Genomic DNA, 26,023 nt, shown 5'->3' with positions numbered 1-26,023 from the left:
TGGAACAAACTCATTAGAAGCCCCTGACGCGTTCTAGGCGCTGCCCTAACCAGGTCTCTGTCCCGGAGGAGGTGACCAACCAGGAGGAGAGCCTCCTACCAGTGGGTCCAGCACTGGTGCCCAGTGCTCCCAGGGTCAGTGGTCACCCTCCACCCTTACCATGTCTGACTTCATCTCAGTTCTCCATCTGCTGTGAAGTGCTGCCCTCTGAACTCTTCAGAAAGTTGTTGATTAGAATAGAAGATCTCTGCACAGGGACAGCACCAGTCCCCCGGGAGGGAGGGTGCCAGCCGAGCATCCCCTTTGTAAGGCGTGGGGTGTAAGGGAAGGCCAAGGAATAGTGCAGTGAGGCCCGCAGGAGCTGTGTCCAGCCTTCTGGAAAACCAGCCTACCTGTCCCCCTCGGTGCTGGGAGGCGTGGGGCATGCACCCGTGCAAAAAGCACCTGCAGCGTTGAGGTGAGAGTCCGCCTTCAGGACTCTGAGCGTTGCTCTCCCTCTGGCCAGTCTGCATCTCTCTCCTCTCCGGGGTGTGTGGAGAGCGGCTGGCTGCTCTGGGTGAGGCGATGCTGTAGAAAAGGAGTCCCGGTGGTCAGGGAGGGGGAGAGCGCAGGAAAGTGAGATGGGACGGGTTTGTGAATGCAGGCTGCAGTTGCTTCTCCAGACTACGGTTTTTTGTCTGTGTCTCAAATATTCAAAATAGGAAGTGTATGTTTCCAGGATTTGTGGATTTGAAATTTGCTCAGTGCACATCACTCTTGCTCTGCTCCTTGAGACTTAAGATACTGTGTGGCCAACCCTTGAGCAATCTGAGATACATATGATTGATCTCTTCTAAGAGCCAATGTGACTAATGCATAGACGCTACACTAGACTTCACATATAACTTCTTTTTATGGGCCTGGCGGGACTGAGGTTGCCAGGGCTGCGAGGGGTGCGAAGGGTGTGAGGCCAGCAACGCAGCAACAGAAATGGGTATAAGTCCATTAACAGTCAGCTGGCAGGCAATTGTGAGGACCTATTCAGTGCACATTGTTTGAGGGAGATGGAAATAACGATGACTGTCTCCTCAGAGGACCTGAGATGCAGATATGGACACCTGCCCAGGTAACCAGCAGAGCCAGGCCAGGTGCCAGTGGAGATGTCAGTGACTCGAGTCATCAGAAAGGACTGGCATCCAGAGGGCAAGCTTTTTGAACTGGGTGGAACTATTTAGGTTCATTAATTTACATTTCATGACATTTCTCTTTTAATTAAAAAACAACAACAACAACCCTGTAAGAACAAAGAAAACCCATGAAAGTTTGAGTGAGAAACGGTGGAAACGGTACAAGATGATGTCTCCTGTCATCTCAACCTGATATATTCACCTTAGATGATTTTACACATAAAACCTTTACTACCCCATAAGGGGAAAATATGCAGTGCCGTAAAACGGATGAGTCCTGGGGGGGTAACGCACAGCGTGGGGACCACAGTTCACAACCCTGGACTGCATATTTGGAAGTTGCTAAGAGACTAGGTCTTAAAAGTTCTCATCACAGGAAAAAAATGCATCCTACTGGGTCATGAAACGAAGGTGACGGTTGTGTTTACCATGCAGCAGCCGAACGAACATGGCCGATCTCCAATTAATACCTTGTTAATGTTTGTTTGTTTAAAAACAACTCATAAGTGTGATAAGGAAAGAAAAAAGCAATTCGTATGGAGGAATATTTCTCCCTTAAAAGGAAAACTCTCTTAGTTGTAATTCAAAGCATTTTAATTTCCTTTCAAAACGTGAATGGAGCTCCTGGAGGTGGGTTAAGGGGCCCTCGCTGGTGCTGCTCAGTGGTCAGCGCGTCCCCCGTGATTCTGGGTCAGGGGCACGTACCTGGGCTGCAGGTTTGATGCCTCCCCCCGGTTGGGGCACGTGCAGGAGGCAACCAGTCCATGTATTTCTCTCATACCGATATATTTTCTCTCTCTCTCCTTCTACTCTCTCTTAAAAAAATTAAAAAGTCAGTGGAAAAAATACGCTCAGGTGAAGATTAACAAAAAAGTTAAGTGGGCTAAGGGATGGCGCAGTGATCGCCGAGGGCGTGGGTCTTGGTGGAAACGGGAGACGCCCACCGTCTGGTCTGATTGCAGCACTGACCGCTCTGGAATCTGGCTCACTCGCTGACCTGCTTGCCTCCTGCCTGCCCCCTCGTGCGCAAGGCAGGCTGCGGAGGGCCTGCGGCTGGGCTCGTCTCTGTCGGGTGGGGCCCTGAGCCTGCAGCACCGGCTGACACATGGAAGGTGAGCAGATATTTGTGTTGGAAACTCACAGATGAAAAGAAACAATCAACAACCTGGTGCTTGTCTTCGCGGAACTTGGAGACGGAAGGCCACGCACTGGACACTGTGCCTCCGCGCTGGGAGCCGGGGCTCGTCCCCGGGGAACCCCCGGTTCTCTCCGGAGACACAGGCAGAGCTTAGACGCATCACTGCCCTGGTTCTTCCAGCCAGTGGGCCTTGGAGGGGGCGACGCCTGGGGAAGCCTCCCGGCCAGACCAGCGAGGGCAGGTCCAGAGGCTGCCGTCAGGTAGCAGCCTGGAGAGGCTTGGGGAGGGTGGGTGGTGGGACCAAGGGAAGATGCTCTGAGGCTAAGGCTGAGGATCTTACAGTTATCCTGTGCCGCGAACCCTTGGAGGACCCGGACAGGTAAGATAGAAAGGCAGGCAGACCACGTTCTGCCGTGGAGCCGGGCTTCCGTGGTGCTGGAGGCGGAGGCTGGTATGTGTGTGGAGTAGCCCACCAGGTGAGAAGTGGTGGATGTGCAGGAGAAAGGGAGAGGCGGGGGTGATCCTGATGGGTCTGGGTGGCTGGATAAGGAAGGTGCAGGACAGATAGCTGGTCAGTTTCTGGGTTGAAAGGTGTGTGTGTGTGTGTGTGTGTGTGTGTGTGTGTGGTGGTTCTGTGTCCAGAGATCAGCAGTATCAGAACACGAAGTGTCAGAACTGAGCACCTACTGTGTGGCGAGCTCAGTTGTTGGTACCAGGATTTCTGTCTGTACGATGCCCACACCTATGGTGTAAACACTAACCAAATGCACACCAACCCCAAACTGCAAATATGGAAATATCGAATGCCACAGGCCATGCGGTGAGCCGAGACTGAGAGTTGTCTGTGTGGCTCCTTTAGTCGGGGTGCACTGTGCAGGCCTCTCTGGGGAGGGCGGTTACGCTGGGCTCTGAATGACCAAGGGCAGCCAGCCGAGCGGACGTCAGGAAAAGGGCACCGCTGACAAACGGAGACGCAGGTGGGGGATCAGAGGGAAGGGTGCGTTGCTCGGGCCTGGGAGCTGACCGGGACGGGTGTGGGATGAAGCCGCGGGTGCACACGGCCGGGTCAGGGCTTCGTAAGTCAGAGGACAATTGCGTTTTCCTGCACGAGCCAGGGGAAGCTGCTGGCGGGTGTTCCACAGGTGGGTGATAAGTGACTGGTAATCTCAGGAGCTCATTCTGGCTGTGGTTTGGGGAGTGGATCTGGGACACAGCACCTGGCGGCCACCGCAGCAGTCGGGGTAAGAGGCAAAGGTGACTTGGGTCAGGGTGGCGGTGACAGAAGTGAACGTGCCTTCAGGAGGTGCTTGGAGGCAGGTGTATCAGCGGCAGGTGGGTCGGTTTGTGGAGTGACGGCCGGGACAGGAATCAAGGCCGTGCCCAGGTTTTCAGCGGGAGGGGGCTGTGGCCGGGCCCCCCAGGAGCGGCGTTCTGCTTGGACCGGGAAGTTGGGGTGCCCTCTGTGGAGCTTAGCGGACACGGGAAGGCAGCTGGGTGAATACAGTCTGAATATCAGAGGGTTGATGGATCGAGACGGCAGAATAAAGGCTGTAACCGCGGCATTAAAACCATGGGGTTGTGTACCCCCATCGAGAGCAAGTAGGCGTCACGGGACCTTGGGATTTGGGGGTGTAGATGGAGTCGCTTTCTCAACAGCGGTGGTGTGAGAGGGTGTCCCAGCTCTGCAGGTGGTGGTGGGGCCTGCAGGGAACAGTGGGAGTGAGGAGAGGGCAGAGGGCAGATGTGACAGGAGAGGAAAGGACCGCGGACCACTCGGAGTGGCCTGGCCAGAGGAAGGGGATGGGACTGCGCCTGTCATCGCGCTCGGAGGAACCTGAGGACGGAGGGAGCCAGGTGCCCCCGAGCTCAAGTGAGTGACCGGCCAGGATGCCCCGCGTGGCCGCTGTCCCGGGATGCTGAGCGCGGAGGCTGAGACGGAAACCTGCTTTTAGTGGGTCGGGGCCGTGGAGAGGCTTCGTGGCCGTTTCACTCAGTGAACCAGAGGGACAGGCGCACAGCCACCGCGAGATAAGAGCGGGCTTTTCTCCCGGTTGCGTTACCTCGAGGGTGTGTGTGTGTTCTGGGACAGGAGTTTGGAGAAACAGCAAGAAGGGGGGAGGAAACCCTGGAGGAGACAGGAGGGGGAGAGGGGAGTGGACACGGAGCCGTTTCCTCGGGAACTGTGGGGACCTGGGTTCAGGTGGACGGGGAGGTAAGACACCCGGGGTGTTCCCGCAGGATCCTGTCTGGGTGGCCGCCGTGGCCGCCTGAGAGTGAGTGGAACCGGGGGCCGGCCGAGGGGGCCGGAGTCGAGGCCGGGGAGCGGGAGTGAGCCACGGAGGCCTGGCAGGATGGATGGGTGGGCGGTGCGGTGAGCGATGGCGGCCCAGACTCCTGGGGGCAGGGGGCTGTGACTGTGGTTTCAGGAGACAGCGTATCCGTGCTGTGCAGCGGGCCCGCCGGGGCAGCTGGCCCAGCGTAAGCGCAGGACTCTCTGCACGAAGTGCAGGGACCAGGGAGTGAGACTCCGAGCCCTCAGGCACCCCAGCACTGCCGCAGGAACAGCTGGTGTGGGGAGCGCAGGGAGCGAGTCCCCAGGAGGTCCTGGCGGAGCCCCGGGTGGGAGCCTGCGGTGGGGACTCAGAAGGGCCAGCGGGTGAAGAGCCGGGGCCAGGGCTCCCGCGGAGAAGTGGAAGGGGAGCCGCTGGGGTCGGGGAGGGGCCGGTCTTCCTCACAGAGGTCGGCGTTTGTGTGGGGCCGGCGGGAGGGGCGAGAGCGCCGCGTTCCTTCCGAGGGGATGTCACAAGCCACCCTGCGTTGCTCTGCGTTGCTCTGCGTTGGTTGCTGACGTAATTACCGGCCAGCGGCGTGTCCAGACACACCTGTCCCTGCCTTCAGGGGGCCACCGGCTGATGAGGGACAGAGACAAGACCCACCGTGCTGTTGACGGTGACAGTGGTAGAGGAGCGCGTGGGCGGGGGACAGAGCACCGCTCGTGGCACCCGCCGCCCATGGGACAGTCTCAGCTCCTCAAACTGCTGGTGTAACTGTCCACGCAGCCCCCTCGGGTCCTGCCGCGTGTCCCCTCCACTCCTGCCCGGGAGCCTTGCCTCCCAGTTGCCAGCCGAGGGCCCCCTGAGGCCCCGCCTTCTGCTTGCTGGGGGTGCCCTCCCCTGAGCCTCCCCAGTGCCCGGCGCTGCTCGTTTGTGGGTGTCCCGCTAGCGTGCGGCGAGTCCCTTTAGTTCACTGTCTTGACCTTGGCGCCCAGCGCTGCTGAGCACAATACCTGTAGTGAGTGAGTGAGGGAAGGCGTTTGGCTGGGAGAGTGTGATAGTGCCCTTTGAAACCACGAATTCTCCGGAAAGGAAGGAGGTAATGAGGTAACGAGCGCCCGCTGAATCCTGGCGGCAGAGCCTGCAGCTTCACGTCACTCTTTACTTGTCGTGGGATCCAAATACGCTGTTCGGGCCAGTGACCAGGGCCTCTGAGTCTCAGGGACACAACACGTTGCTGCGCCTGAGCCGGGCGACGGGAGGGCAGGAGGTGAGTGCTCAGGGCGTTTGGGCGCCTTGGTTTTACCTCCTGAGGCACCAACGAAACGCTTTTCACCTGGACGACAACGTTTCCTGCACCAGAGGGGAGAGCGATGCGATCGGAGGCTGGAAGCAACGTCATGTGTTTGGAGGTGATGAGTTATTTATAAAAACACAAGCCTTTTCGGACTTTTTGAAGTCGGCAGGTACCGTGTAAGAGCAGTTTTGCGTGAGGAGCTGGTCGCTGTGCCGGAGCGAGGACGAGAAGGAACCTGCAGAGCTGTGGGCGGGCCCTGCAGAGCTGCCTGCGCCGCCCGGGCGCCCTTCCTTGCCCGGGACGTCCTTAGGCGTTTCTGTGTTACAGCCCCAGCGGCTTCCAAAGCAGGCCTCACGTTCCCGCCCTGTCCTTGCTGTCGGGGCTTCGTGCATCTTCACACCTCCTTTCTGTCCCGAAATCAGAAGCCCACTCCCAACAGCTTTCTCATCTCATCGCCATCATGCCCTTTTAGAATAATGCTGGTTGTGTCTCGTGATTAAATAGATCCTCTAACTGTTTTGAGGCACATTGAAGACCTAGCTGTAAAACCTCAACAATTTAAAAAACCACGTGGCACTGGCACGTGAGTAGACAGGCAGACGGATGCACGGAATAGAGGAGCCTTAGAGCAGACACCTAAGAGCTCGGTGTGTGCATAGGGCCGTCTCACGTAGGGGGAGTGAAGGCAGAGCACAGGAGACATGTTTGGGGACACCTGTGTAGTCACCTAGAAAAAAGTAAAATTAGGTCCTACTTTAACTACAAATCCCGGGTAAATTCCAAATGAATCCAGTGTTTATATATACGTTTGACTCTGAACGGCATGGGGGTTAGGGGGACTGATCCCCATGCAGTTGAAAATCCGTGTCCAACTTTTGACTCCCCCAGAACTTAACTACAGTCATCTCTTCACCCCTCGGTATCCGTGGGATGGGTTCCAGGAGCCCCTCGGACACCCGAGCCTGTGGGTGCTGAAGCCCCTGTATAAAGGGAGGAGCTGAGCCTACAGCCGGCCCCGCGTCCTCGGGTTCCCAACTGCGATGGGCAGTGTGGTTTTGGATTCGCGGTTGGTTGAATTTGCAGATGCAAAACCCAGGGATAGGGAGGGTGGGCCGACTGTGTATTTATTTCTAAAAACCCGCATGTAAGTGGGCCCACGCAGTTCAAACCCGGGCTGTTTAAGGGTCAACTGTATATAGAAAGAAGCCCTGAAAATGTGAGGAAATCCCTTTGTAGCCTTGGAGTGGGAAGGGGCTTTACATGTAACTCAGAGTCCGGAGGTAATCAAAGAAAAGATTGATGTTAATCATCATGTTAAACCCCAGCCTTTTATGGTCCTAAGTACCAGGAGCCAAGAGCCACGGCCCCTGTGACAAGCTGCGCGGTGGCCCCGCCCCTGCCCCCTCGTCCACTTCCTGCCGTGACTTTGAAGCCGGGGCTGCGTAGACTGAGGGGAGTTCTTGAAAGTCTGCCCTAGAAAAGGAAACGGGACGCTCAGGTCCCAGCCCAGCGCTAAGCTCCCGCGAGGGGGGCGCCGGGAGCGGTGACGACCAGAGTGACCCGGTAAAAAGTAGTGTAAGGGTGTGGACACACAGTGCTCAGGGCTGCGAAGAAAGAAAGAAAAGAGCCCAGCCTCCTGCGTGATGAGAGAAATGCAATTTAACGTACCCGGGCACCACTGTCACCCGCTGCTTGCAGGAGTAACTGAGCTACATGCTCTGCTGGCAGTTCTGAGAGGAGGCAGGTCCTCGGGTCCGTTCCGGAGGTCCGGCCGTGTCGGCCGATCTAACAATGCAGGTCCCCGTCGGTGCAGCAATTCCACTTCTGGGGCTTTGTCCTTAGATCTTCTCACACAGAGGCAGAGCGACTTAACGAGGTATTAACATATGGGGCGTCCCCCCGAAATGGACTCACGCTTTAACAGCTGATAACTCGGGTTTCACTCCTCTGCAGGTTTCACTGATTTGAAATAGTGGGTGAAGCCAGACTAGGCTTTGAGCAAGGAAAATGTATCCTAAAGGGCCGCTAGACCTTTCAAAGCGGGGACACAGAAAAGATAAAGTTTACGGTGCAAAACCGACAGCAGGTGACGCATTGAGGGCACGGACACCGACGAGATGGCTCCTGATGTTGGCGGTTCCATTGCTTCGGGTCATCGGCAGGGCCTGGAGCAGAAAGGTCATCCCTTTGAAAACAGGCGTTGGCAAAAAATTTGTTTCTGTAGATTCTCTTAAATGTCGGAAAGGACTGTATGTTCCTAAACACTGACTGTAGTCGTTCAAAGCGTCTGTACATTTTTTGGGACCCCCTGTGCGGCATTGGCTGGGAGAGAGCCCCGGGAGCTGCGCTGAGGTCTGTGCACAGGGATCTGGCCAAGGAAGTTCACGGCTGTGAAACTAACGTACTGAAGCTACTCCAGAAACATTCCCGTGTGAAAGAGTATAAAGCAGTGCACACCACACACGTTTGTGTCAGAAATGAGCCATGAAAGTATGTACTTGTGTCTGCCTGTCGTGGCCTAAAGAAGCTGGGCAGAAACCACGGACACGCTGAGCACTTACCTGGCAGTGGGGTAGCCACGGAAGCCACGGAGCCGGGGGGGTTGGAGGGCTGGGGGACAAGTGTTGAGAGACTTCAGTGCACACCTTTCTACATTTGGGGATTTTTGAATAATGTAATTTATTACCTATTCAAAAATTAGATTTAAAAACAAGAATTTGCTGAGATGCCACTGAGCTAGTCACCGGCTGCTCTGCCGTGTGGCTGATGCGACCTTTCTTGCCGAGTTTTTTACCGTCTGCCTATTGAGATCATAGTTGACTTTCCAGCCCCTGGAGTTTGTTCACTTGGTTTCTGGCTTCCTCTGGCCTCCCACTTACTGCTCCTACACAACAGCCCCAAATGTCAAACCATGAATATTACAGAAAAACCCCACCCGACACGCATCAATACCCCTCATACTTACCAACCCCTTTCTACGTCACGCACAGATCTAGAAATGGAAAGAGAAAACGTCTCCTTTAATGTAATTTCTGACGCTGACGGTCTGTGGCTTCACGCTGGAGGTGTGAGCGATTGTTTAAACTGCTGGAGAGCTGCCCAGCCGGCTTCGTCGGCTGGAAATCACTGCATTTTGGCAGGAAACGGAGTGTCTTCCCTGTGAAAACGTGGGCTTTACATTCTCGTGCTTCTCGAGTGAGTGGCAGTGCAGCCTCAAGTGGTCTTGCCACCTAAGACCACGCACGGGCCACGCCGTTCTTGATAATCTGTTCTAATGTCACGGCGATGGGGGCGTCCACCCGGAGCGGGGACAGTGTGAGCTGCTGCGCTCATTCGTCCCCGGCCGGCGCTGGCCCAGCCGCTGTGGGCGTCCTGCTGGGCAGACCGGGTGAGGGACGCGGGCCCCTCGAGACCAGGCCGTCCGTGAGCCGGGACGGCCCCTTCCTTGGCTGTGCCTTTGCGGTGGACCCGATTCTTCAGATCCTCATGTTTGATCTCGTCGCTGGTTTTATTTTGGGCCTGACGTTGACACAGTGTTTCTCTCAGCGGCTAAGTGGGTTCCTTTCCTTTTCCCTCCGTGTGGACATCAACCCTGGTTATTTTCCTGTGTTCTGTTTATAATGTTGACATTTTTCTTTGTCTTATCACTTATTATTTCCTCCCAGTCCACCCATTGGTTTTATTTTAGCTGCCGCTTCCTTCCCAGTTACTGGATTTCGTGAAAACCCTGTCCTAGCCTTCCACGTCGGCCCCCAGGCCCCGGCAGGCACGTCCGACCCTGCGTCCCTGCTCCCGGGCCTCACGGGGCAGGCGGGCCACGCGCACGCGAGGCCGGGCGAGGACGCTGTCGCGAGCGTGGACTCGGCCTGTCCCCGAGGCTGTTTCCTCGTGGCAGCCTGGGTTCCGGGAGGCCCTGGCGACTCCTGCTCAGGCTTTCTGAGGGGGCCGTGCGACGGGGCCGGGAGCGTGGGCCCGCGGTCCTTTCACTCCGTGGAGCAGCAGGTGCCGTTGGCGGCCTCCTAGGCCCCTGGGAACGTGCTGATGTGCGAGGCCGTTCCTCGTGCCAGTGCTCTTTTAGCAAGAGCGTCGCCTCGCAGGCGACCACGCCGCTGTGGGGCTTCGCAGCGTCTGTGGCCGTAACTGTCCTTTTCATCAGGCGGGCCGTCGAGAGGCGGTCTGTCCCTTTGTCCTCTGCGGGAGTTTTGGATTCTTTTTGTTTCGTGTCGGTGCAGTTTTCAGTGTGTCCTGGGCAGGCTTTTGAGAGTCAGCGTTACGATGGCGTCTCGTCTCTGGGTTGCAGTGGGAAGCACCTCCTACTGCGGAGACGGAGGCATTCAGCCTGGGGCTCTGGGGTGACCCCAGCTTTGCACAGATGCCACTGTTAGACAGTCATCTGCCTTGGAGACTGTGTGTGAGTGTATGTGAGGGTGTGTGAGTGTGTGTGAGTGTATGTGAGTGTGAGTGTGTGTATGTGAGGGTGTGTGAGTGTGTGAGTGTGTGTGAACGTGAGTGGGTGTGTGAGTGTGTGTGAGGGTGTGTGAGTGTGTGTGAGGGTGTGTGAGTGTGTGTGAGTGTGAGTGTGGGTGTGAATGTGAGTGTGAATGTGAGTGTGAGTGTGTGAACGTGAGTGTGTGAGTGTATGTGAGGGTGTGTGAGTGTGTGTGAGTGTGAGTGTGTGGGTGTGAGTGTGAGTGTGTGTATGTGACTGTGGGTGTGAATGTGTGTGAGTGTGAGTGTGAAGAGATGCAAACCGTTTACTCTGTTCCTTTCCCCTTTGTTGATCCCTGGCTGTCCCTTGTCCGTACTTCCTAGCGTTTCAGGCCTGGTGACTTCTTGGTCAGAAAACAGAGGACCTGAGGTGCTGAGAAAGGGGCCTCGGTCCCTCTTTGTTGCGCCTGGGCCCCTGTGAGACGCGCGGGGACATGGGCTTGGAGAGGGAGCCGCGGGGAAGGTGGAACGAGTTGCCATGTGTCAGTGTTGACAGCAGTGCCCTGAACAGGGCACAGGCCAGGCCGCCTGTGTCGCTGTGTCCTGGACACCCAGGCGCCCTGCGAAACGGTCCTTACGGAGGGGCGGCTGCAGGCCCTGTGGGGCCCACGTGGCGGGAGGTGGCCGGTGGTAGTGGGAATGCCACAGGGCGGCCTCAGGTGTCCTCCTGGGAAAGGTGTGTGTGTCCCCGCAGGTACCGGGAGCCCAGGTTCTGGACAGGCTGATACCAGGAAATGCTGGGGTTTCACAACAGTCCCTCTTTTTGGCAAGAAATGAAAGGAAACTGTGTTGAAAACAAAAGGGGAGAATTTTTGAAAAGAGAAAGACTGAAGAAAAAGTGGCTGTCAGCAGAGTTCTTCCATTTCGGGCAGCGATTTTCCACCTTTTTCCTCTCACGGCACATAAAATACTGAAATCCTGTGGCACACCAAAGAAATATTTTTTGCCAATCTGACAAAAAATAGGTATAATGTTGACGCAGTCGCACCGGACGGCTATTGCTGCGTTGGCTGTGGTCATGTTTTGATTTGACGATCTAAGGAAAGGAGGTCAGTGCCCTGACTGAACAGGTAGAGCATGTTTTAAACATTCCTGTGGCCCACGGGTTGAGCATCGCTGAGCGGGGGGAACCTGTTTGTTGAGCGGCTGAGGGCCCCCTCCCCACGGCGGGAGCCTCTGCAGCCCCGGCAGCTTTGGCCGCTGGTCTCTGTGCCTCTGGATTGCGCACCCCCCTCCCCCACCCGGCAGACAGGCACCTTCCCACTGGGGCTTCCAGGGGACACTGTCACTTGGATTTGGTTTCTGGGTGTAATTTTTCCCCTTTGTAATGGGTTGTTTATCTACTTTAGAATTTTGTAGATGGTTGGCCTGTTTCTTAATTATCTGCAGGAGTGGCCTCAGTTCCAGATGTGTATTACTTTTTTTTATTTGTAATTTAATTTAACTAGAAGAAAGGAGAGAATGTGCCCATCAGCAGTTCTCTGTAAAGGTCAATTCCGAGGTTACATTTTAAACCCCGTTAAAATACATTCTACGTCTGGTTTGCATTTATCAGAAAGAAAACTATCAGTGTCATATCACTTTAATGTAAAACTCTACAGGTAGTTTGAGGAATTATGCTTTTATCTGTTATGATTTTTGGAGTCATCTAATACTATGTAGTGGACATGTATGTATTTTTATTTATTTTTATTATTATTTTTTAATCTTTATCCGAGGATATTTTTTCCGTTGCTTTTTTAGAGAGAGTGGAAGGGGTGGGGGTGGGGGTGGGGGGGAAAGAGAGAGAAACATCGATGTGAGAGAGACACATCGATTGGCTGGTTCCTGCTCGCACCCTGACGCGGGCCGGGGATCTAGGGGATCGAGCCTGCAACTGAGGTATACGTGCCTTTGGCCGGAATCGAACCCGGGACCCTTCAGTCCGCAGGCCAGTGCTCTAACCACTGAGCAAAACCAACCAGGGCTGTATGTATTTTTAAGTTACGGAGCTGGCCTCTGCCTTTCAGGAGGCGAAGCTCCTCAGCATTAGACGGAATTCCAGAGGGCGCCCACTGCGCGGCTCTTCCCCTCCCTCTGCCCTTCCTAGGACGCCCCTGGGTGCAGAGTATGTGAGGAGGCCAGAAGCGATCGCCTGTCCGTCTGTCTTTCCTTGACGTTGTAAGCATGGGGTTGGCTAAGTTTATATCTCAGCCAGTGAACAGTGTCCAGCAGGGCTCTCTCCCTAAGTGTGCATTGACGGAAAGATTCCCGAGAAGCTGAGGGGTGCACTGGAAGCATGAATTTTGCTGTGAAATTTGCGCTCAGGTATCAGCTCTGCCAAATTTCTGAGAATTCCAATTTCCTTATCTGTAGAGTGGGTGTAAATGTTCATTTCCCCTTAATACTTTTCCTTCGAACTAGAATTAGCACATCTGTTTTAAGTCACAGAATTTCAGGATTTTCTCGAGTTGTAAAAATTTTACTTCTGTGGTATTTTTGTTTTGCTTTTATATTAAGTATAAGAGGCTCAGCTTATTTTTTAATATGAAAGGAGAAAAAATGCAGAGCAGTTTTCAAAAAATCCTTAATGTACAGCTTTTGGTTTTTTTAAATATGTCTTTATTGATTTCAGGGAGAGGAAAGGAGAGAGAGAGAGAGAGAGAGAGAGAGAGATAGAAACATCAATGATGAGAGTCGTTGATCGGCTGCCTCCTGCACGCCCCTGCTGGGGATCGAGCCCGCAACCCAGGGATGTGCTCAGTATGGGGATTGAACCGCGACCTCCTGGTTCATAGTTTGATGCTCAACCCCTGAGCCACGCCGGCCGGGCGAGCTTCTGATTTTTAAAGGAAACCGTGATGACCTCATGAGAGGTCCGTGGAGAATGTCTTCGAGGTCCCAGCTGTGTGGGGCAGACACAGCGAGGCTGGCCACCTCCCGTCCTGGTGCCACCGGGTCCCTGTCCTGTCCCAGTCTGGCCCGTTTCCTGGGAAGACTCCGCAGGCTCCTATTTTAGGATCTGACCTGCCGCTTGGCTTGCTGGCTGCTTCTGCCCCCCTCAGTCTTGCTTCCTGGCGTGGACAGGGACGTGTCCTCCAGCGGGAGGCTGAGAAGCTGTGCGGTGGTGTTCAGTAGCTGTGAGCGGCTGAAGTCAGCGGGCTGTTGGGGAGACCTCACCCACCACTTGAGTAGGTTTTGCCAGATCTGAGTGTGGCTGCATTTCTGAGAAACGAGCCTAGATCAGCCCTCCAGCTCCAGTGTTCTCCTGATTCCTCGGTGTCCCTTGAAGAAAGCTTTCCACAAACCCTAGGCTCTCAGTTTGGGTTTCCCTGGAGGAGAGCCTGGTACGAGGACAGGTGGTTTCCTGGGAAGCAGATTCCAACAGAGCGGAGTCAGGCAGTGAGGTGAGGCTCGTGGGCAGCAGTTACAGCCAGTGGAGGGCGGGTTGTTGACTTTGCAGTGTGGGCAGTGGGGCTTGATTCCAGCAGGACCTGCCCCCAGAGGACCTGCCCCCCAGAGGACCTGGCCTCCGGAGGACCTGCCCCCCAGAGGACCTGGCCCCCGGAGGACCTGCCCCCAGAGGACCTGCCCCCAGAGGACCTGCCCCCGGAGGACCTGGCCCCCGGAGGACCTGCCCCCAGAGGACCTGCCCCCGGAGGACCTGGCCCCCGGAGGACCTGCCCCCAGAGGACCTGCCCCCGGAGGACCTGCCCCCCGGAGGACCTGGCCCCCGGAGGGCCTGCCCCCAGAGGACCTGCCCCCAGAGGACCTGCCCCCGGAGGACCTGGCCCCCAGCAGGGCCAGGGCAGCACATTCGCCCACCTGGTCCTTTCCCCACTGGCTCCGCTTTTCCACCGCCTTCCTGCTGTGGGCCCTCGCGGGCTCTCGAGAAAGCGGGGGGCGCAGGGCGCACCTGAGCGGGACGCGCGTCAGGCGAGTGTCACCTGCTGGGAGCAGGCAGGGCCAGAGGCAGGAGTGGGCTGGGTGGACGTGCCGCCGGGCACTGGAGGCCTGGCCGCTGACGACCCTCGGCCTAGACAGCACTTGCTGACTCTTCCACTCGGAGCGTCTGAGGCACAGGACTTCTTAAAGAGAATTAATTTCTTAAGTCCTGAGATTTTCCTTGAGATCGGCCTAAACCCAAACAGCAGGGCTCGTTCTGCATCCACATTTTATTTCAAGGTGGAATTGTGCGTATCCAGAGGCGTTTTCTTGTCACGGAGAGGCCAGCGCATGTGTTGTGGGCTGTGTGGAAAGGCGGGAACCTGGACAGGACACACTGTGAAATGGATTTTAGCAGAAATCTTGGAAACAGAAAGGGTTTTCTGGTTATCTCACGTTAAAGAGAATGTTGAGTAATCCAGAACATTCTATCCAGAGAGCACGCACGTTCCCGAGAGTCTCCGCCGTTCTGGGGTTCTAGTCTTCTGCTTTTAAACCCCCCAGGGAAGGTGGCTTTACTGGTACACTCGGCACGGATGGATTTTAGTTTAGTAAAATATACATATATATATATTAGGCACTAATGAATATTCTTTTTTAAATTAAGAATTTTCTTTATTTTTACTGTTGACACTGTTACAGATGCCCCATCCTCCCCCCTTCATCTCTCTCCACCCTGCTCCCAGCCCCCCTTCCCTCTGGCCATCACCACAGTAAAAAAGTACTTTTATCATTGTATTTTTCTGAATTGGAATAGTATAAAGTAATTGATTAAGTTATTAATCAATACTATTATCAGTCAACGTGGTGACCACATAAGACGACATAGACTGTTTTAAAATAAATGCTGAAATTAGCACATTTTATAAAAACATCTGTATGAAGCTATTGTCTTTGAACAGGGACAGATTTTTCTGCAAAGGGCTCGATAGTACATATTTTAGACTTTGTGGGCCTTGCCGTGGTTTCTTTGGCAACAGTTTAAGTGCCTTGTGGAGGGAAAACTCAGACCGTGCCTATAAGAGTGAGCTTTTTGGTTGTGCTTCAATGAAATTTTATTTACGAGAACTGGCAGGGGTCCCTGCTTTGTGGAGCGCTCCTTGTGTTAGAGGAATATATTATTATTTTCGGCGAACAGAAATTTCTCCCTTTGGATCTTTAGAAAGCCACTGCAAGTCCATAGTTCCCGGTTGGGGACCGTGGACAGCATCTCAAGCCCTGTGGCTCGCCGGCTCTTTGCCCTCGTGACCCACTGAGTGCGGGGCAGGGCCCTCTGCTCCTGTCAGTCACCTTCGGGGGGAGGTTGTAAGGGCAGGGTTTTCACACAGAAGGAGCTTTTGGCTTTTCTCTCTAGAGTTTGCATCATTGATTTTCATGTTTTTATGGTTTTTCCTTCCTTTTTTAGCATCTCAGTCTTAAACCCCTTCGCGAAGCGTAAGACAGACGTGAAGAGACACGTCAGTAAATGTGAGCTCGGCCTGGGGCGACGTCCTGCGGCTCCTTTGGCAGGACACCTTAATTCTTGAGGTGCGGCCGAACCCACTCGGACGGAGGCCGCTGCGCTTCGTGCGGACGAGAGACGAGTGTACGGAGGTCGATGACGTGGGCCGGAGCACGGCCACCCCCGTCACAGACGTGCTCATCGCTGCCTTTAGTTCTTAGAATATCGATCACTGCATCTTGTGAGGGTTCAAGTAACGCATCCTTGCTACTTAGAAAATGTTAGGAGAATCGCAGCAGGTTTATGTAATGAATGCGTGTGTGTGTGTGATGTGGAACAGTGCACTGTGTGCATGACGTGTTCCTGTCGGAACACAGCCGTGCATCACGTGACGACGGGGACGTTCTGGGAAACGAGTCGTCGGGCGATGTCCTTGTGCGAACACCGCGGAGGGGGCGCACGCAGGCCTGGGGGGCACAGCTGCTGCCGCAGGTGCATGTGCTGAGCTTCTGTGGGCCTGGGGCGCCGCAGGTGTGCTCACCCCAGCGTCGCCGCAGACGGGACACGGGGGGGCGTCGGGACTGACGACGGGATGATGTCAGGAGGTGACAGGAGTTTTCCAGCGCTGTTGCAATCTTGCGGGACCGTTGCTCACGTGCTGTCCGCGGGTGACTGGAATCCGGTTAGGCGGCTTGTGACCGTAGGTCACTGGGGGGCGAGGCCTGTGGGATGACGCGTGAGTGAGGTGACGGGCGCATCGAAGGAGAGGCCCGGGGAAAAGCGCACGCAGCTTCCCAGGCGCGTGACGCAGGGACAGCCAGGCTGGCACCGAGGGACGCGCCTTCGCCGGGCGAGGGTGACGGGCAGATCCCAGGCCTGCGGGCGGCTCGGACTGGGAACTCCTGATGATCTGCCGTAGCGGGATGCCCGCTTTCAGGGGGGCGCTCGGGCAAAGGTGATTTTATATAAGTCAGTTCCGTGTCCTCACTGTTCCTGTAGACCCTTTGAAAATTGGAATTTCCCTCAGTTTTCAGTTGTTCTGACTCAGGTAATGGGTGAAAAGTCATCAAGCTGCACGTTAATCAAAGGTCATCAGAGCGGAATGTGTGGACCTCGGCACCGCCCCCAGGGGACCGGAGTTGCAGGAGCGGGCAGGACGCCGGCTCCCCATCCCTGACGTGGCCGCCTGGCTTCTGTGGAGCGCTCTGTCCGCAGCGCCGCCCTGCCCCCCCCTTTTGGTCCAGATGAAGGTGAAATACTTTATGCATGTGGAAGTGCTCCTTAAAACTCTGCACAAACCCGAGACGTTGTTGCAAAGTCTGGGGGCCCAGTGTGAGGGTAACGGCCCCCCCGGCCGTGTAGTGCGAGTGGCACGGCCCTCCCTCCTCCCTCAGCGTGGTCAGTTGGCATCGCCGCTCCCTCCTAGGGAGGCTGCCCAACGCCCCGCGCACCTCCCTCCACAGTGTGGGCGTCCTGTGGGCGACTTCACCTTGGGAGGACGAACTTAACTTTTCTAATTTTGACTAGTATGTGGTTAAATGACCAAGTTTTAAGATTTAATAGTACATACTTTTTAAAAATTTTATTTTTTTTGCATTTACCTGTATAGTTATGTTGTGCCGAGCACGGGGATAGGAACACGTGCCTCCTTGCAGAAGACAGCTCAGCCCTGGCACTGACTGGTAGGGACAAGGAAACTCCGTTTTTCTTTAAAGCTAGATTTTTTTGGATATAAAAATGACTGAGTGAGTCCTTCCTTCTTTCCTCCCTCCCTCCCTTCCTCCCTCCCTTCCTCCCTCCCTCCCTCTTTGTTAAAAATCCGTTAGCATTTAGCTTTTATTTGCACCTAGTTTTGACTCCTGCTGAGCTTGAAGTAATCAGAATTATGAAGTAGAAGTAAAAGGGAAGGGTGGGTGTGCTGCCAATTAAATCATTTCCAAATAGGAGAGGTTCAAATAGGTTTTTTTGCTAAAGTAGGAGCCTTACACTGAGGCATTTAACAAAAGGCCTAATCTTACAATCTGATTGGATGTCCACTTGGAGTTGGACCCTTTCACCAGCGTAAAGAAACTGGGACTCATTTTTAGAAGAGATGTTAGTTTTCATTTCTTTTTGAAAATCCTCACTCGAGGATAGCGAGGCACATTGATAGGTTGCCTTCCACCAATCGACCAGGGCCGGGGATCGAGCCTGCAGCCGAGCGAGGTACATGCCCTTGGCCGGAATTGAACCCGGGACCCTTCAGTCCAGAGGCCACCGCCGCAGCTCCCACCCCGGCCCGTCACTGCCGCTCGGGAGAGCTGAGTCGAGGGGCTCCTCTTAGCCTCGCTGGCCTCGCCTGTAAAAGGGAATGCCAGTAACAGCCCCTTGGCCGTGGGATGGCAAATTAGGCACATGGCGTAGTAGGCGCACAGGACAGCGCACTGCAGTAGTTCCCAGGAACCACGCCAGGAGCGGCCGTGGTGAGCGTGTGAGCGTGCTGGGCGGGCGGGTTTGAGGCGTCGGCTGAGGCCCACTCGCTGCGCCCCCCGCAGGGACGCTTTACCTCGCCGCGGGGGCCGCGGGGCCAGGCCGCTGGGTCAGCAGCCAGAGCGGCGCCTGACCAAAGCGTCGGCCGCTCACTGTGGGGACATTTTCCTGGTAGAAGTACAGTCTTTGGTTTTCACTGAGTGAACACATGACATACCCCTATTTATTTTTTGTTCATAATTTTTGCGCAGGTGGTTATTAAAGATGTCTTTTTTTCAGTCCTCACCTGAGGGTATTTTTTCCACTGCTTTTCAGAGAGAGTGGAGGGGGAGAGAGAGACATGGATGTGAGAGAGACACATCGATCGGTTGCCTCCCGCGCGTGCCCCGACCAGCGCTCGGGATCGAGCCTGCAACTGAGGTACGTACGTGCCCTTGACCAGAATCGAACCCAGGACCCGTCAGTCCGAGGGCCGACGCTCTGACCACTGAGCCAAACCGGCCAGGGCAAGATACCTTCTTTCTTGAATGCCCCGAATTATGCATCTCCCCCAAAACAAAGATAATGCTTTGTTCACGATGGTCTTTAAAATTTTTGACTGGAACAGACCAATTCATTTGTTTGGACATAAATGAAACTGTTCTCTAAGCAGGAAATCCAAATCTCTGGAGAAAGTTTACAAAATGCATAGGTAGGGAAATGTCAGCCTTGTCACAAGTCCCTTTTGGAATACGTTAAAACAGGTGTGCATATGCTCTAGCCAGCACGTCCGCTTGCTTTGCTGCGTCGCGTGGTGCGGACCTGGCCTGAGCCGCGCCAGGTTAACTGTCTACAAGGGTGGACACAAGAACTGCTGCAAGTCTCTTACCCACTAACCAGTTTAAACGCCAGGCACCTGAGTGGACATTCAGCAAGAAGCTGTGCGTTACGGAACGCCCCCTTCTTTCCAGCGACGAGGAACCTACCCCCGGCCCAGCCCCACACACTGGACTTCGTGGCATGAAGACACATACAGTCAGCGACGGTAAAACCGTTGCCTCCATTCAGCCCCAGGAAATGGTAAATAACCACCATTGCTCCTCACAAATGATACGAACAAGTAGGATCCTTTTGGGGCTGTTACCCTCCTCTGATGCGTTTCCTAAATCCAGTCTCTGTGCCAGGCAGGCACCGTAAACTAGTTCATTTGGGGGCCGTGCTGGCCTGTTCACCCCTCCATTAGAGTGAGAGGACCCTGCCCGACTCGGGGCGCCCACAGGTGCCTCTGCATACGGTGGGGTGGCTTTTGCTAGGAGCTCGACCCGGCTTCCCTGCCATCGTAATGGAACATCCCCTCTCCCTCCTTCTCAGCTTGTGATCGGGGCAGGCAGGGCTCTAGCGGGCACCCTGGAGGGGTGCGGTCACCGCTTTCCAGGAGGGGTGACGGGGCTGACCGCCACAGGGAAGCCCGAGTTAAACCAGCCGGGGACCCGTGGACCCAGCTGGACCGTATCACGTTGAGCCGGTCGGCGGGAAGCATGACTGTTTTGGGGACATTCTAAGTGAGGCTGTGCCTACAGAAAGTTTCCTGTGAACGTCCGGCAGTTGGGGGCGTGCTCATTCCCTTAACACCAGGGACAGCGTGTGTTTCTCCAGAACGAGGGGTCAGCATTTACCGTCCGGGCCCTGCGTGCGAGTGAGCAGCTCCCGCTGTCACCCTGACGGCCCGGCGGCCTGCGGCCCGCCCGCGGCACACCTGTGGCGTGCCTGTCATTTCTTGTACGTGCCTTGTCTTACCCTTTTCTGCGATTTCCTTTCCCTGTTATTCCCCCCTTTGTTGCTGTTCAGCGTACACTGTCTCGTTGGCTGGCTGGGCTGTGTGCGCACTGGAACGCGTGCTCTCTGGGACAAGGCAGGGCACCCCATCTTCATTTACTCGTTATTCGGGGCAAGCCCGAGTCAGCAGACCCTTGTTTACGTGGAAGACGCAGCGTTTTGTGGTCAGGCAGCGAATGAACTAAGTGGCCTGAGTGGCAGCTGCAGCCCCCCCGGGCTCCCTGCAGGGGACCAGCAGCCGCCCGGGATCCGCCACAAACGCCCTGAGCCTCACCGCCCACTGCAGACCCTCGGCCCCCAGGCCCCCGGGGCACGCAGCTCATCTGAGCGGTTCTCACAGCGCAGGGCCGCGGAACCCCTGGTCAGTGCGGGCCGGGGCGCCCCTTCACTGCGAGAGCCGCTTAGAGGTTCATTTCAGGAAACAGGAATTGTTTTCCTGATGGGATTTCCTTAAATAGCATCCCTTCAGGTCTCTCTGCCTTAGAATTCAGTTGATGAGGATTTCATTGTATGTGTAGCTTTAGGAAAATGCGTAATTTTGTGGGAAAAAGGGGACTTTTTTTTAAAGTAAAAGTGATGTAAGTTACTTAGATTCCCCAGTTCTCCTCCAGACTACCTTTCCCCGCTTCCTTTGGAGAAACAAGCCTGGTTTCCGATGCTCCTTTGTGGGCTGGTCTCCGTTTCATCTCCTGCCCTCTCCCCCGAGGCGAGTTCTCCAGCTCTCTCAGCCCGCCTCTGTGACTGTAGAGTCAGCCGGGAGGGAAGATCCGCAGTAGGAGGCCCCGCGTCAGAAGGTGCTGAGCCAGGGCGCGGCCTGTGGCTGGAGTGGGGGCCGACATCCTGTGTGCTCTGCTCTGGGGGCCCCGTCTTTTCCTGCGGGAAGGGCCGGGCCGGGCTCTCCTGCTCCTCACTCCGGGTCCACTTCTGCACAGAGGAGACGGCTCCTGTGTTCTAGGAGCCTCCGCGCCTCTAGGCGCATGCGGGCCCTCAGCACGGGGGCCGCTGCTCAGCTGCATCCGAGGAACATCAACCTAATGAAGTGAGCCCACGTGCGGCCTTTACTCGTAATTCTTTAATATCTCCCCGATGCTTTGAGGCAGCAAAAGTGCCCGGTCTTGCCAGTGGCTTTGCTTTGATGCCCAGAAGCGAGTCAACATCCCACAGACATATAAACCAGAGGCACTTGCTTTACTCTGCAGTGTTAACGCCCGACCAAGACTTTTTCTACAGAGTGACTGTCTTCATTCTCACAAACGAGCATGGTGTGCTCTTTACCACGGTCATGAAATAATCTCTTGGAGCCTTTTGATTGACAGAAAAGCACACACAGTGATGGTGATGTTTCTTTGCCCTGTGCGTTTAAGCCAGAGACGTGTTCCTGTCTTGACATTACTGGGTGATTCTTGGCTGTAAAGCACCAAAGGGCAAACCGTGTTTTACAGAAGCATTTGGATGGCCTGGAGCTGGTGTTTCACAGCCCGTACGGTCTCTTTCTGTTTTGGGTTTATGGGCCCGAAGGGACACTGACTCTCATGCTTGTGACTACAGCTCTTGGACACACCCATCTGTCCTGCTCTGACGTGTGTACCAGGACAGCTCTCTCCACGGCCTCTTCACCCAAAGGCGCATAATCTGGGTTGAAATTCTTTGACCAGTGTTTACCAAGATGCTTGGCTCTAAGTCATAGTCCATCTTTTTTGTTCTTAATTTGAAATCACAAGATTAGTATTGAAAAACAGCGACCAACCCTTTCCTTGCAGCTTCTTGTTGACCGGGTGCTGAGTGGCCGGCCAACTGGGGCTCCAGGAAGAAGCTGGGCGGGGCCTCTCTTGCTGCCTGGGTGCCGATGTCTCTGTGAGGCTCCTTGCAAAACTGTTTTCAACTTTCTTTTTTTGCAGAAGAAAAAATCCCTTTGGATCTGTTACATGAAAACAGTACTGATACAGATCTTTCCCCAAAGCTAAGTGGTGTAAAGAGAAACTTGCAAAATGTGGGGGAGACCAGTAACATGGGCAATGGATTCTATAGATGACACCAGAAGTGCGACAAAAGAAACAATGGATAACCTGGACTCATCAAAATTAAACACCTGCGTGTGTCAGGGGACACCATCAGGAAGCGAAAAGACCAGCCCACAGGGTGGGAGAACATATTTGCAAATCATGCACCTGCTAAGGATTTACTATCCATACTGTATAAAGAACTACAGTTAACAAAAGGACAAACAACTCAGTTAAAAAATGGGCAAAGGACTTGAATAGGCATTTCTCCAAAGACATACAGGTGGCCAGTAGGCACATGAAAAGATGCTCAGCATCGTTAGCCACCAGGGATTCCACAGCGAGAGACCATTTCATACCCACTACAATAGCTGTAATGGAGAAAATGGAAAATTAGTGTTGGTGGGATGCAGAGACGTTAGGTCCATGGTACAGCCAGAGGGGAAGCTAAACATGGAATTACCGGGAGTTCCACTCCTGGGTGTGTGTCCAAAGGAACTGTAATCAGAACTCGCACAGATCCTTGCAGACGAGTGTTTACTGCAGCATTTATTCACAACAAAGGGTAAAAACCACCCAAAGGTCCATCAGGTGAACGGATAAACAAAATACGGCCTGTACACGCACTGGAATACTGTTCAACCTGAGAAAAGAAGGATATTCTGAACCGTGCTACAGTGGGCGTGGGCCTTGAGGATGTTGAGCCCGATGGAGAAGGGCGAATACTGAGGCCACTCGTACGGGGTGTGTGGGCAAGTTTACCCAGACAGAGTGGAAAGGAGTGTCGGGCGGGAGTTAATCCTTAGTGGTGACTGCTCCTGTTTGGGGCGATGAAAAAGCTTTGGAACTAAGTAGTGGTGAAGGATTGAACAGCATTGTTTTTTCACATTTACTGCATTGAATTGTACACTTAAAAATGGTTAAAGTGGCAAATTTGATGTTACATATTTTTACCACAATAAAAAATTTTGTATACCAAAAACCATTGAATTGTACACTTCACCTGAATTAATTGTACGGTATGTGCATTATATTTCAATAGTTTTTTTAGAAAAAATGAGCATAGCCCTGGCCAGGGTGCCCGGTTGGCTGGGCTTCGCCCCATGTGCTGAAGTTCGCCCATTCGATCCCCAGCCAGGGCCCAGGCCCAGGCCCAGGCCCAGGCCCACCCCTGGGAGGGGGCATTCAGGAGGCAGCCCATCAGTGTTTTGCTCGCTCTCTCCCTCTCCCGTCCTCTCTCTCTAAAAATCAATTTTAGAAAATCTTAAACCCCACACAAATAATATGAACATTTTAATGGACTTAGCCGACTTTACAACATTCATCTGTCTGTAGAAGAAAACTCATCACGCCCTGAAAGGAGGCTTGAGCCCGCTGACCCCACCCTCACTCCGCCCCACTTGGGAGCGTTTGCCGGATGCTCATCCACACGCAGGGCCTGGAGAACTTTCCGTTTCATCCCAACCTGCCTCCCTTAATAACTCGTTTAATAACAGAGAGGAGGGGAGGGGAGGGGAGGGGGAGGGAGGGCGAGCCCGCGTGCTTCCTTCAAGTCCCTGCAGTTTATTTTAAATTAAATGGGTTGGGATCACATGGTTAATAAGATTATATAGGTTTCGGGTGGACAGTGCCAGGACCCACCAACTGTGTATCGCACTGTGCGCCCACCGCCCGAAGTCAGGTCCCCTCCACGCCTCAGGGCGGACCGTCTGCCCGGCACTGCCCACCCCTCCGCCCTGGTCACCGCCACGCTGTGTCCGTGTCCCCGCCACGCTGTGTCCGTGTCCCCGCCACGCTGTGTCCGTGTCTGTGAGTGTTTGTGTGTTTGTCCGTGTGCCGCTTTCAGTTCTTTACCCCTCGTATGAGTGAAATCACATGGTTCTTGACTTTCTCTGTCTTATTGAAATTGTGGAGAGTCACCGAAACCCATTTCCGCATAATTGCAGCCTTGAAACGCGCTCTGACGGGGCTGGCCCGGCCACGCGTGGCTCCTCTGCCTGTACGCGCGCTGGGAGCTTCCAGGGAGCTGCGGGTGCTGTTCTCGGTGGCCAGTGTTTCCCTTAAGATTTTTCCTAATTGTGGCTGGATCTTTATATTGACAATGGTGCTTAATTGAAACCAAAATGAAACCTGTACAGTAAAAATGATTCAGTGCCATAACAATTTACTCTGGTTGGTGTTTACGTTGAAAATGATTGCTACTCCTCAGCTCATTAAAATTCTCTTGTGTGCTTTTAATTTAAAACACCTTGTGACTCAAACTAGGCTAATTGAAAGTTGTTTTTAGTACTTTTTTCATGCTTTAGTTGGGCAGTTTGTACACTGATTTATATCTAGTTAAAAAATAAAACGTTTGGATTTGAAAATGTCATTAAATGACTTGTTTTCTGGCTTTCTGAGTGTGGGTATCATGCTGTTTAAACACTCTGGGTTCGGGAAAGCAGTTTTCTGTGGAGCCTTAACGATGGGCTGTTCAAGTCGTACCTCATGCGAGAGCACAGCACAGCGCCTTCTGGGATCCTCCTTTCCCAGTCCTGTGGTCACCTCGGCACCTGAGAGAGGAGTCCGTGCTCTGCGCTGGGCCGCTTACAAATACGTTTCCTCTGAGTTTTGGTCGGCTCGGTCTGAGAGTAGCTGCGGCTAAGCTGCCTTGCTTCTCGCACCCACAGCTGAATCCCCCACCTTAGAGCCCTTCAGAGTTTCTTCAAGGCTTAGTCATCCCGCCCTCCCACACCGTCTGCCCACTTGCACATTAAAAATCCCGGAATAGTGTCAAGCCATTTATCTCTGTGTTAAAAAACAACAGAGCCCCTGAGAATCATGCCACCGAGATCCTGACAACTGTGATGAAAGCCTGTGCTCCTTAACCACGAGATCCGCTGCGTAAGGAGCTTCCTCAGTGTCTAGATGGTTTTACGTCCAGCGCTTTGAATATTCGGAACATCATGGTCCTGTTGACCGTGAGGAAAGTGCGGTAGCCACACCTCAATTACCTGCCATCGGGGTTCAGAGCAGATTAGGGGTGGGTGAGCTTCACACCACAGAAGCACCGAACTTGAAAAAACGAACCATTTTGTGTCAAAGAAGCATGAACAGACTGAGGAATCTCAGAGAGAAGGCGGGTGTGCTGGGCGGGCAGGGAGAGATTAACCAGAGAACTTGCATGCATGTATGCACAAGCCGTGGACAGACGATAGGATGGGGATGGCCTGGGGGCAGGGGCAGATGCGGGTAGAGGCGACCAATGGGGAGGAAAAAGGGGGACATCTGTAATACTTTCAAGGATAAAGATAAATTAAAAAAAAACAAAACAAAAAAAACCCTGACGGGCTGGTGTGGCTCAGTGGTTGAGCATCGACCTATGACCCAGGCGATTGTGGTTTGATTCCACTTGGGGCACACGCCCGGGTTATGGGCTCGATCCCCAGTGGGGGGCGTGCAGGAGGCAGCCGATCAGTGAGTCTCATCATTGATGTTTCTCTCCCCCCCCTTCCTCTCTGAAATCAGTAAAGACATATTTAAAATATATAAATAAATGTAAAAAATAAAATTAAAACCAACCATTTTGGAGGGAAAAGTCTTTCAAATGTTGCTTAGAAAATTAGGCGCTACTGTGCCTTCCGACTAGTGTCACTGGAGCTTTCCTGGTAGAAGGGACGTGAGCCTGTTCGCCGGCCAGCAGGCGGTGCTTCCGGTGGTTGTGTGCCAGCCCGGCCCTCCCGGTGAGGAGACTGGCACTGAATGCGGGGAAGGGAGTCGGGGGACAGCTTCAGGACCCTGCGAGCGGGTCCCGGTGGGGCTCACGCTGTGCTCTTAGTTTCTGATAGTTGGAGTTTATTACTCAACTAGGTTCTTTGTTCTCATGGTTTAGGAGCTTTGTGACTTAGAGCCATTTTTGTTGGTTACGCTCATGTGCCTGGGGCTTGGTTTGTGACCCAGGTAAGCTCGGTGTAGAGTGACGTGTAGAGCAGGATAAACTGAGTTCGGAGAGGGGTGGGCGTCCGGCCTCCCC

General features: G+C 54.2%; 1 protein-coding gene across 4 annotated transcripts in view; it reads left to right on the top strand.

Moving 5' to 3' along the window:
- The window catches only part of PDE10A (phosphodiesterase 10A), a 270,609-nt gene that overhangs the window by 139,972 nt on the left and 104,614 nt on the right, over positions 1 to 26,023 (top strand). Inside the window, exon 1 of one of the 4 annotated variants that reach the window (XM_081141072.1) lies at positions 3,971 to 4,174. The exons of the other annotated variants lie outside the window; for them this stretch is intronic. Within the exon in view, the coding sequence (XP_080997198.1) occupies positions 4,105 to 4,174 (70 nt within the window). The 5' untranslated portion in view covers positions 3,971 to 4,104. Of the gene's footprint in view, positions 1 to 3,970; positions 4,175 to 26,023 lie in introns of those variants that run through there. 4 annotated transcript variants of the gene reach the window in all.

The sequence above is a fragment of the Miniopterus schreibersii genome (genome assembly GCF_964146895.1).
Source record: "Miniopterus schreibersii genome assembly, chromosome: 6".
Taxonomy (NCBI): Eukaryota; Metazoa; Chordata; class Mammalia; order Chiroptera; family Miniopteridae; genus Miniopterus; species Miniopterus schreibersii.
This window is presented reverse-complemented; position numbering and strand designations above follow the sequence as displayed.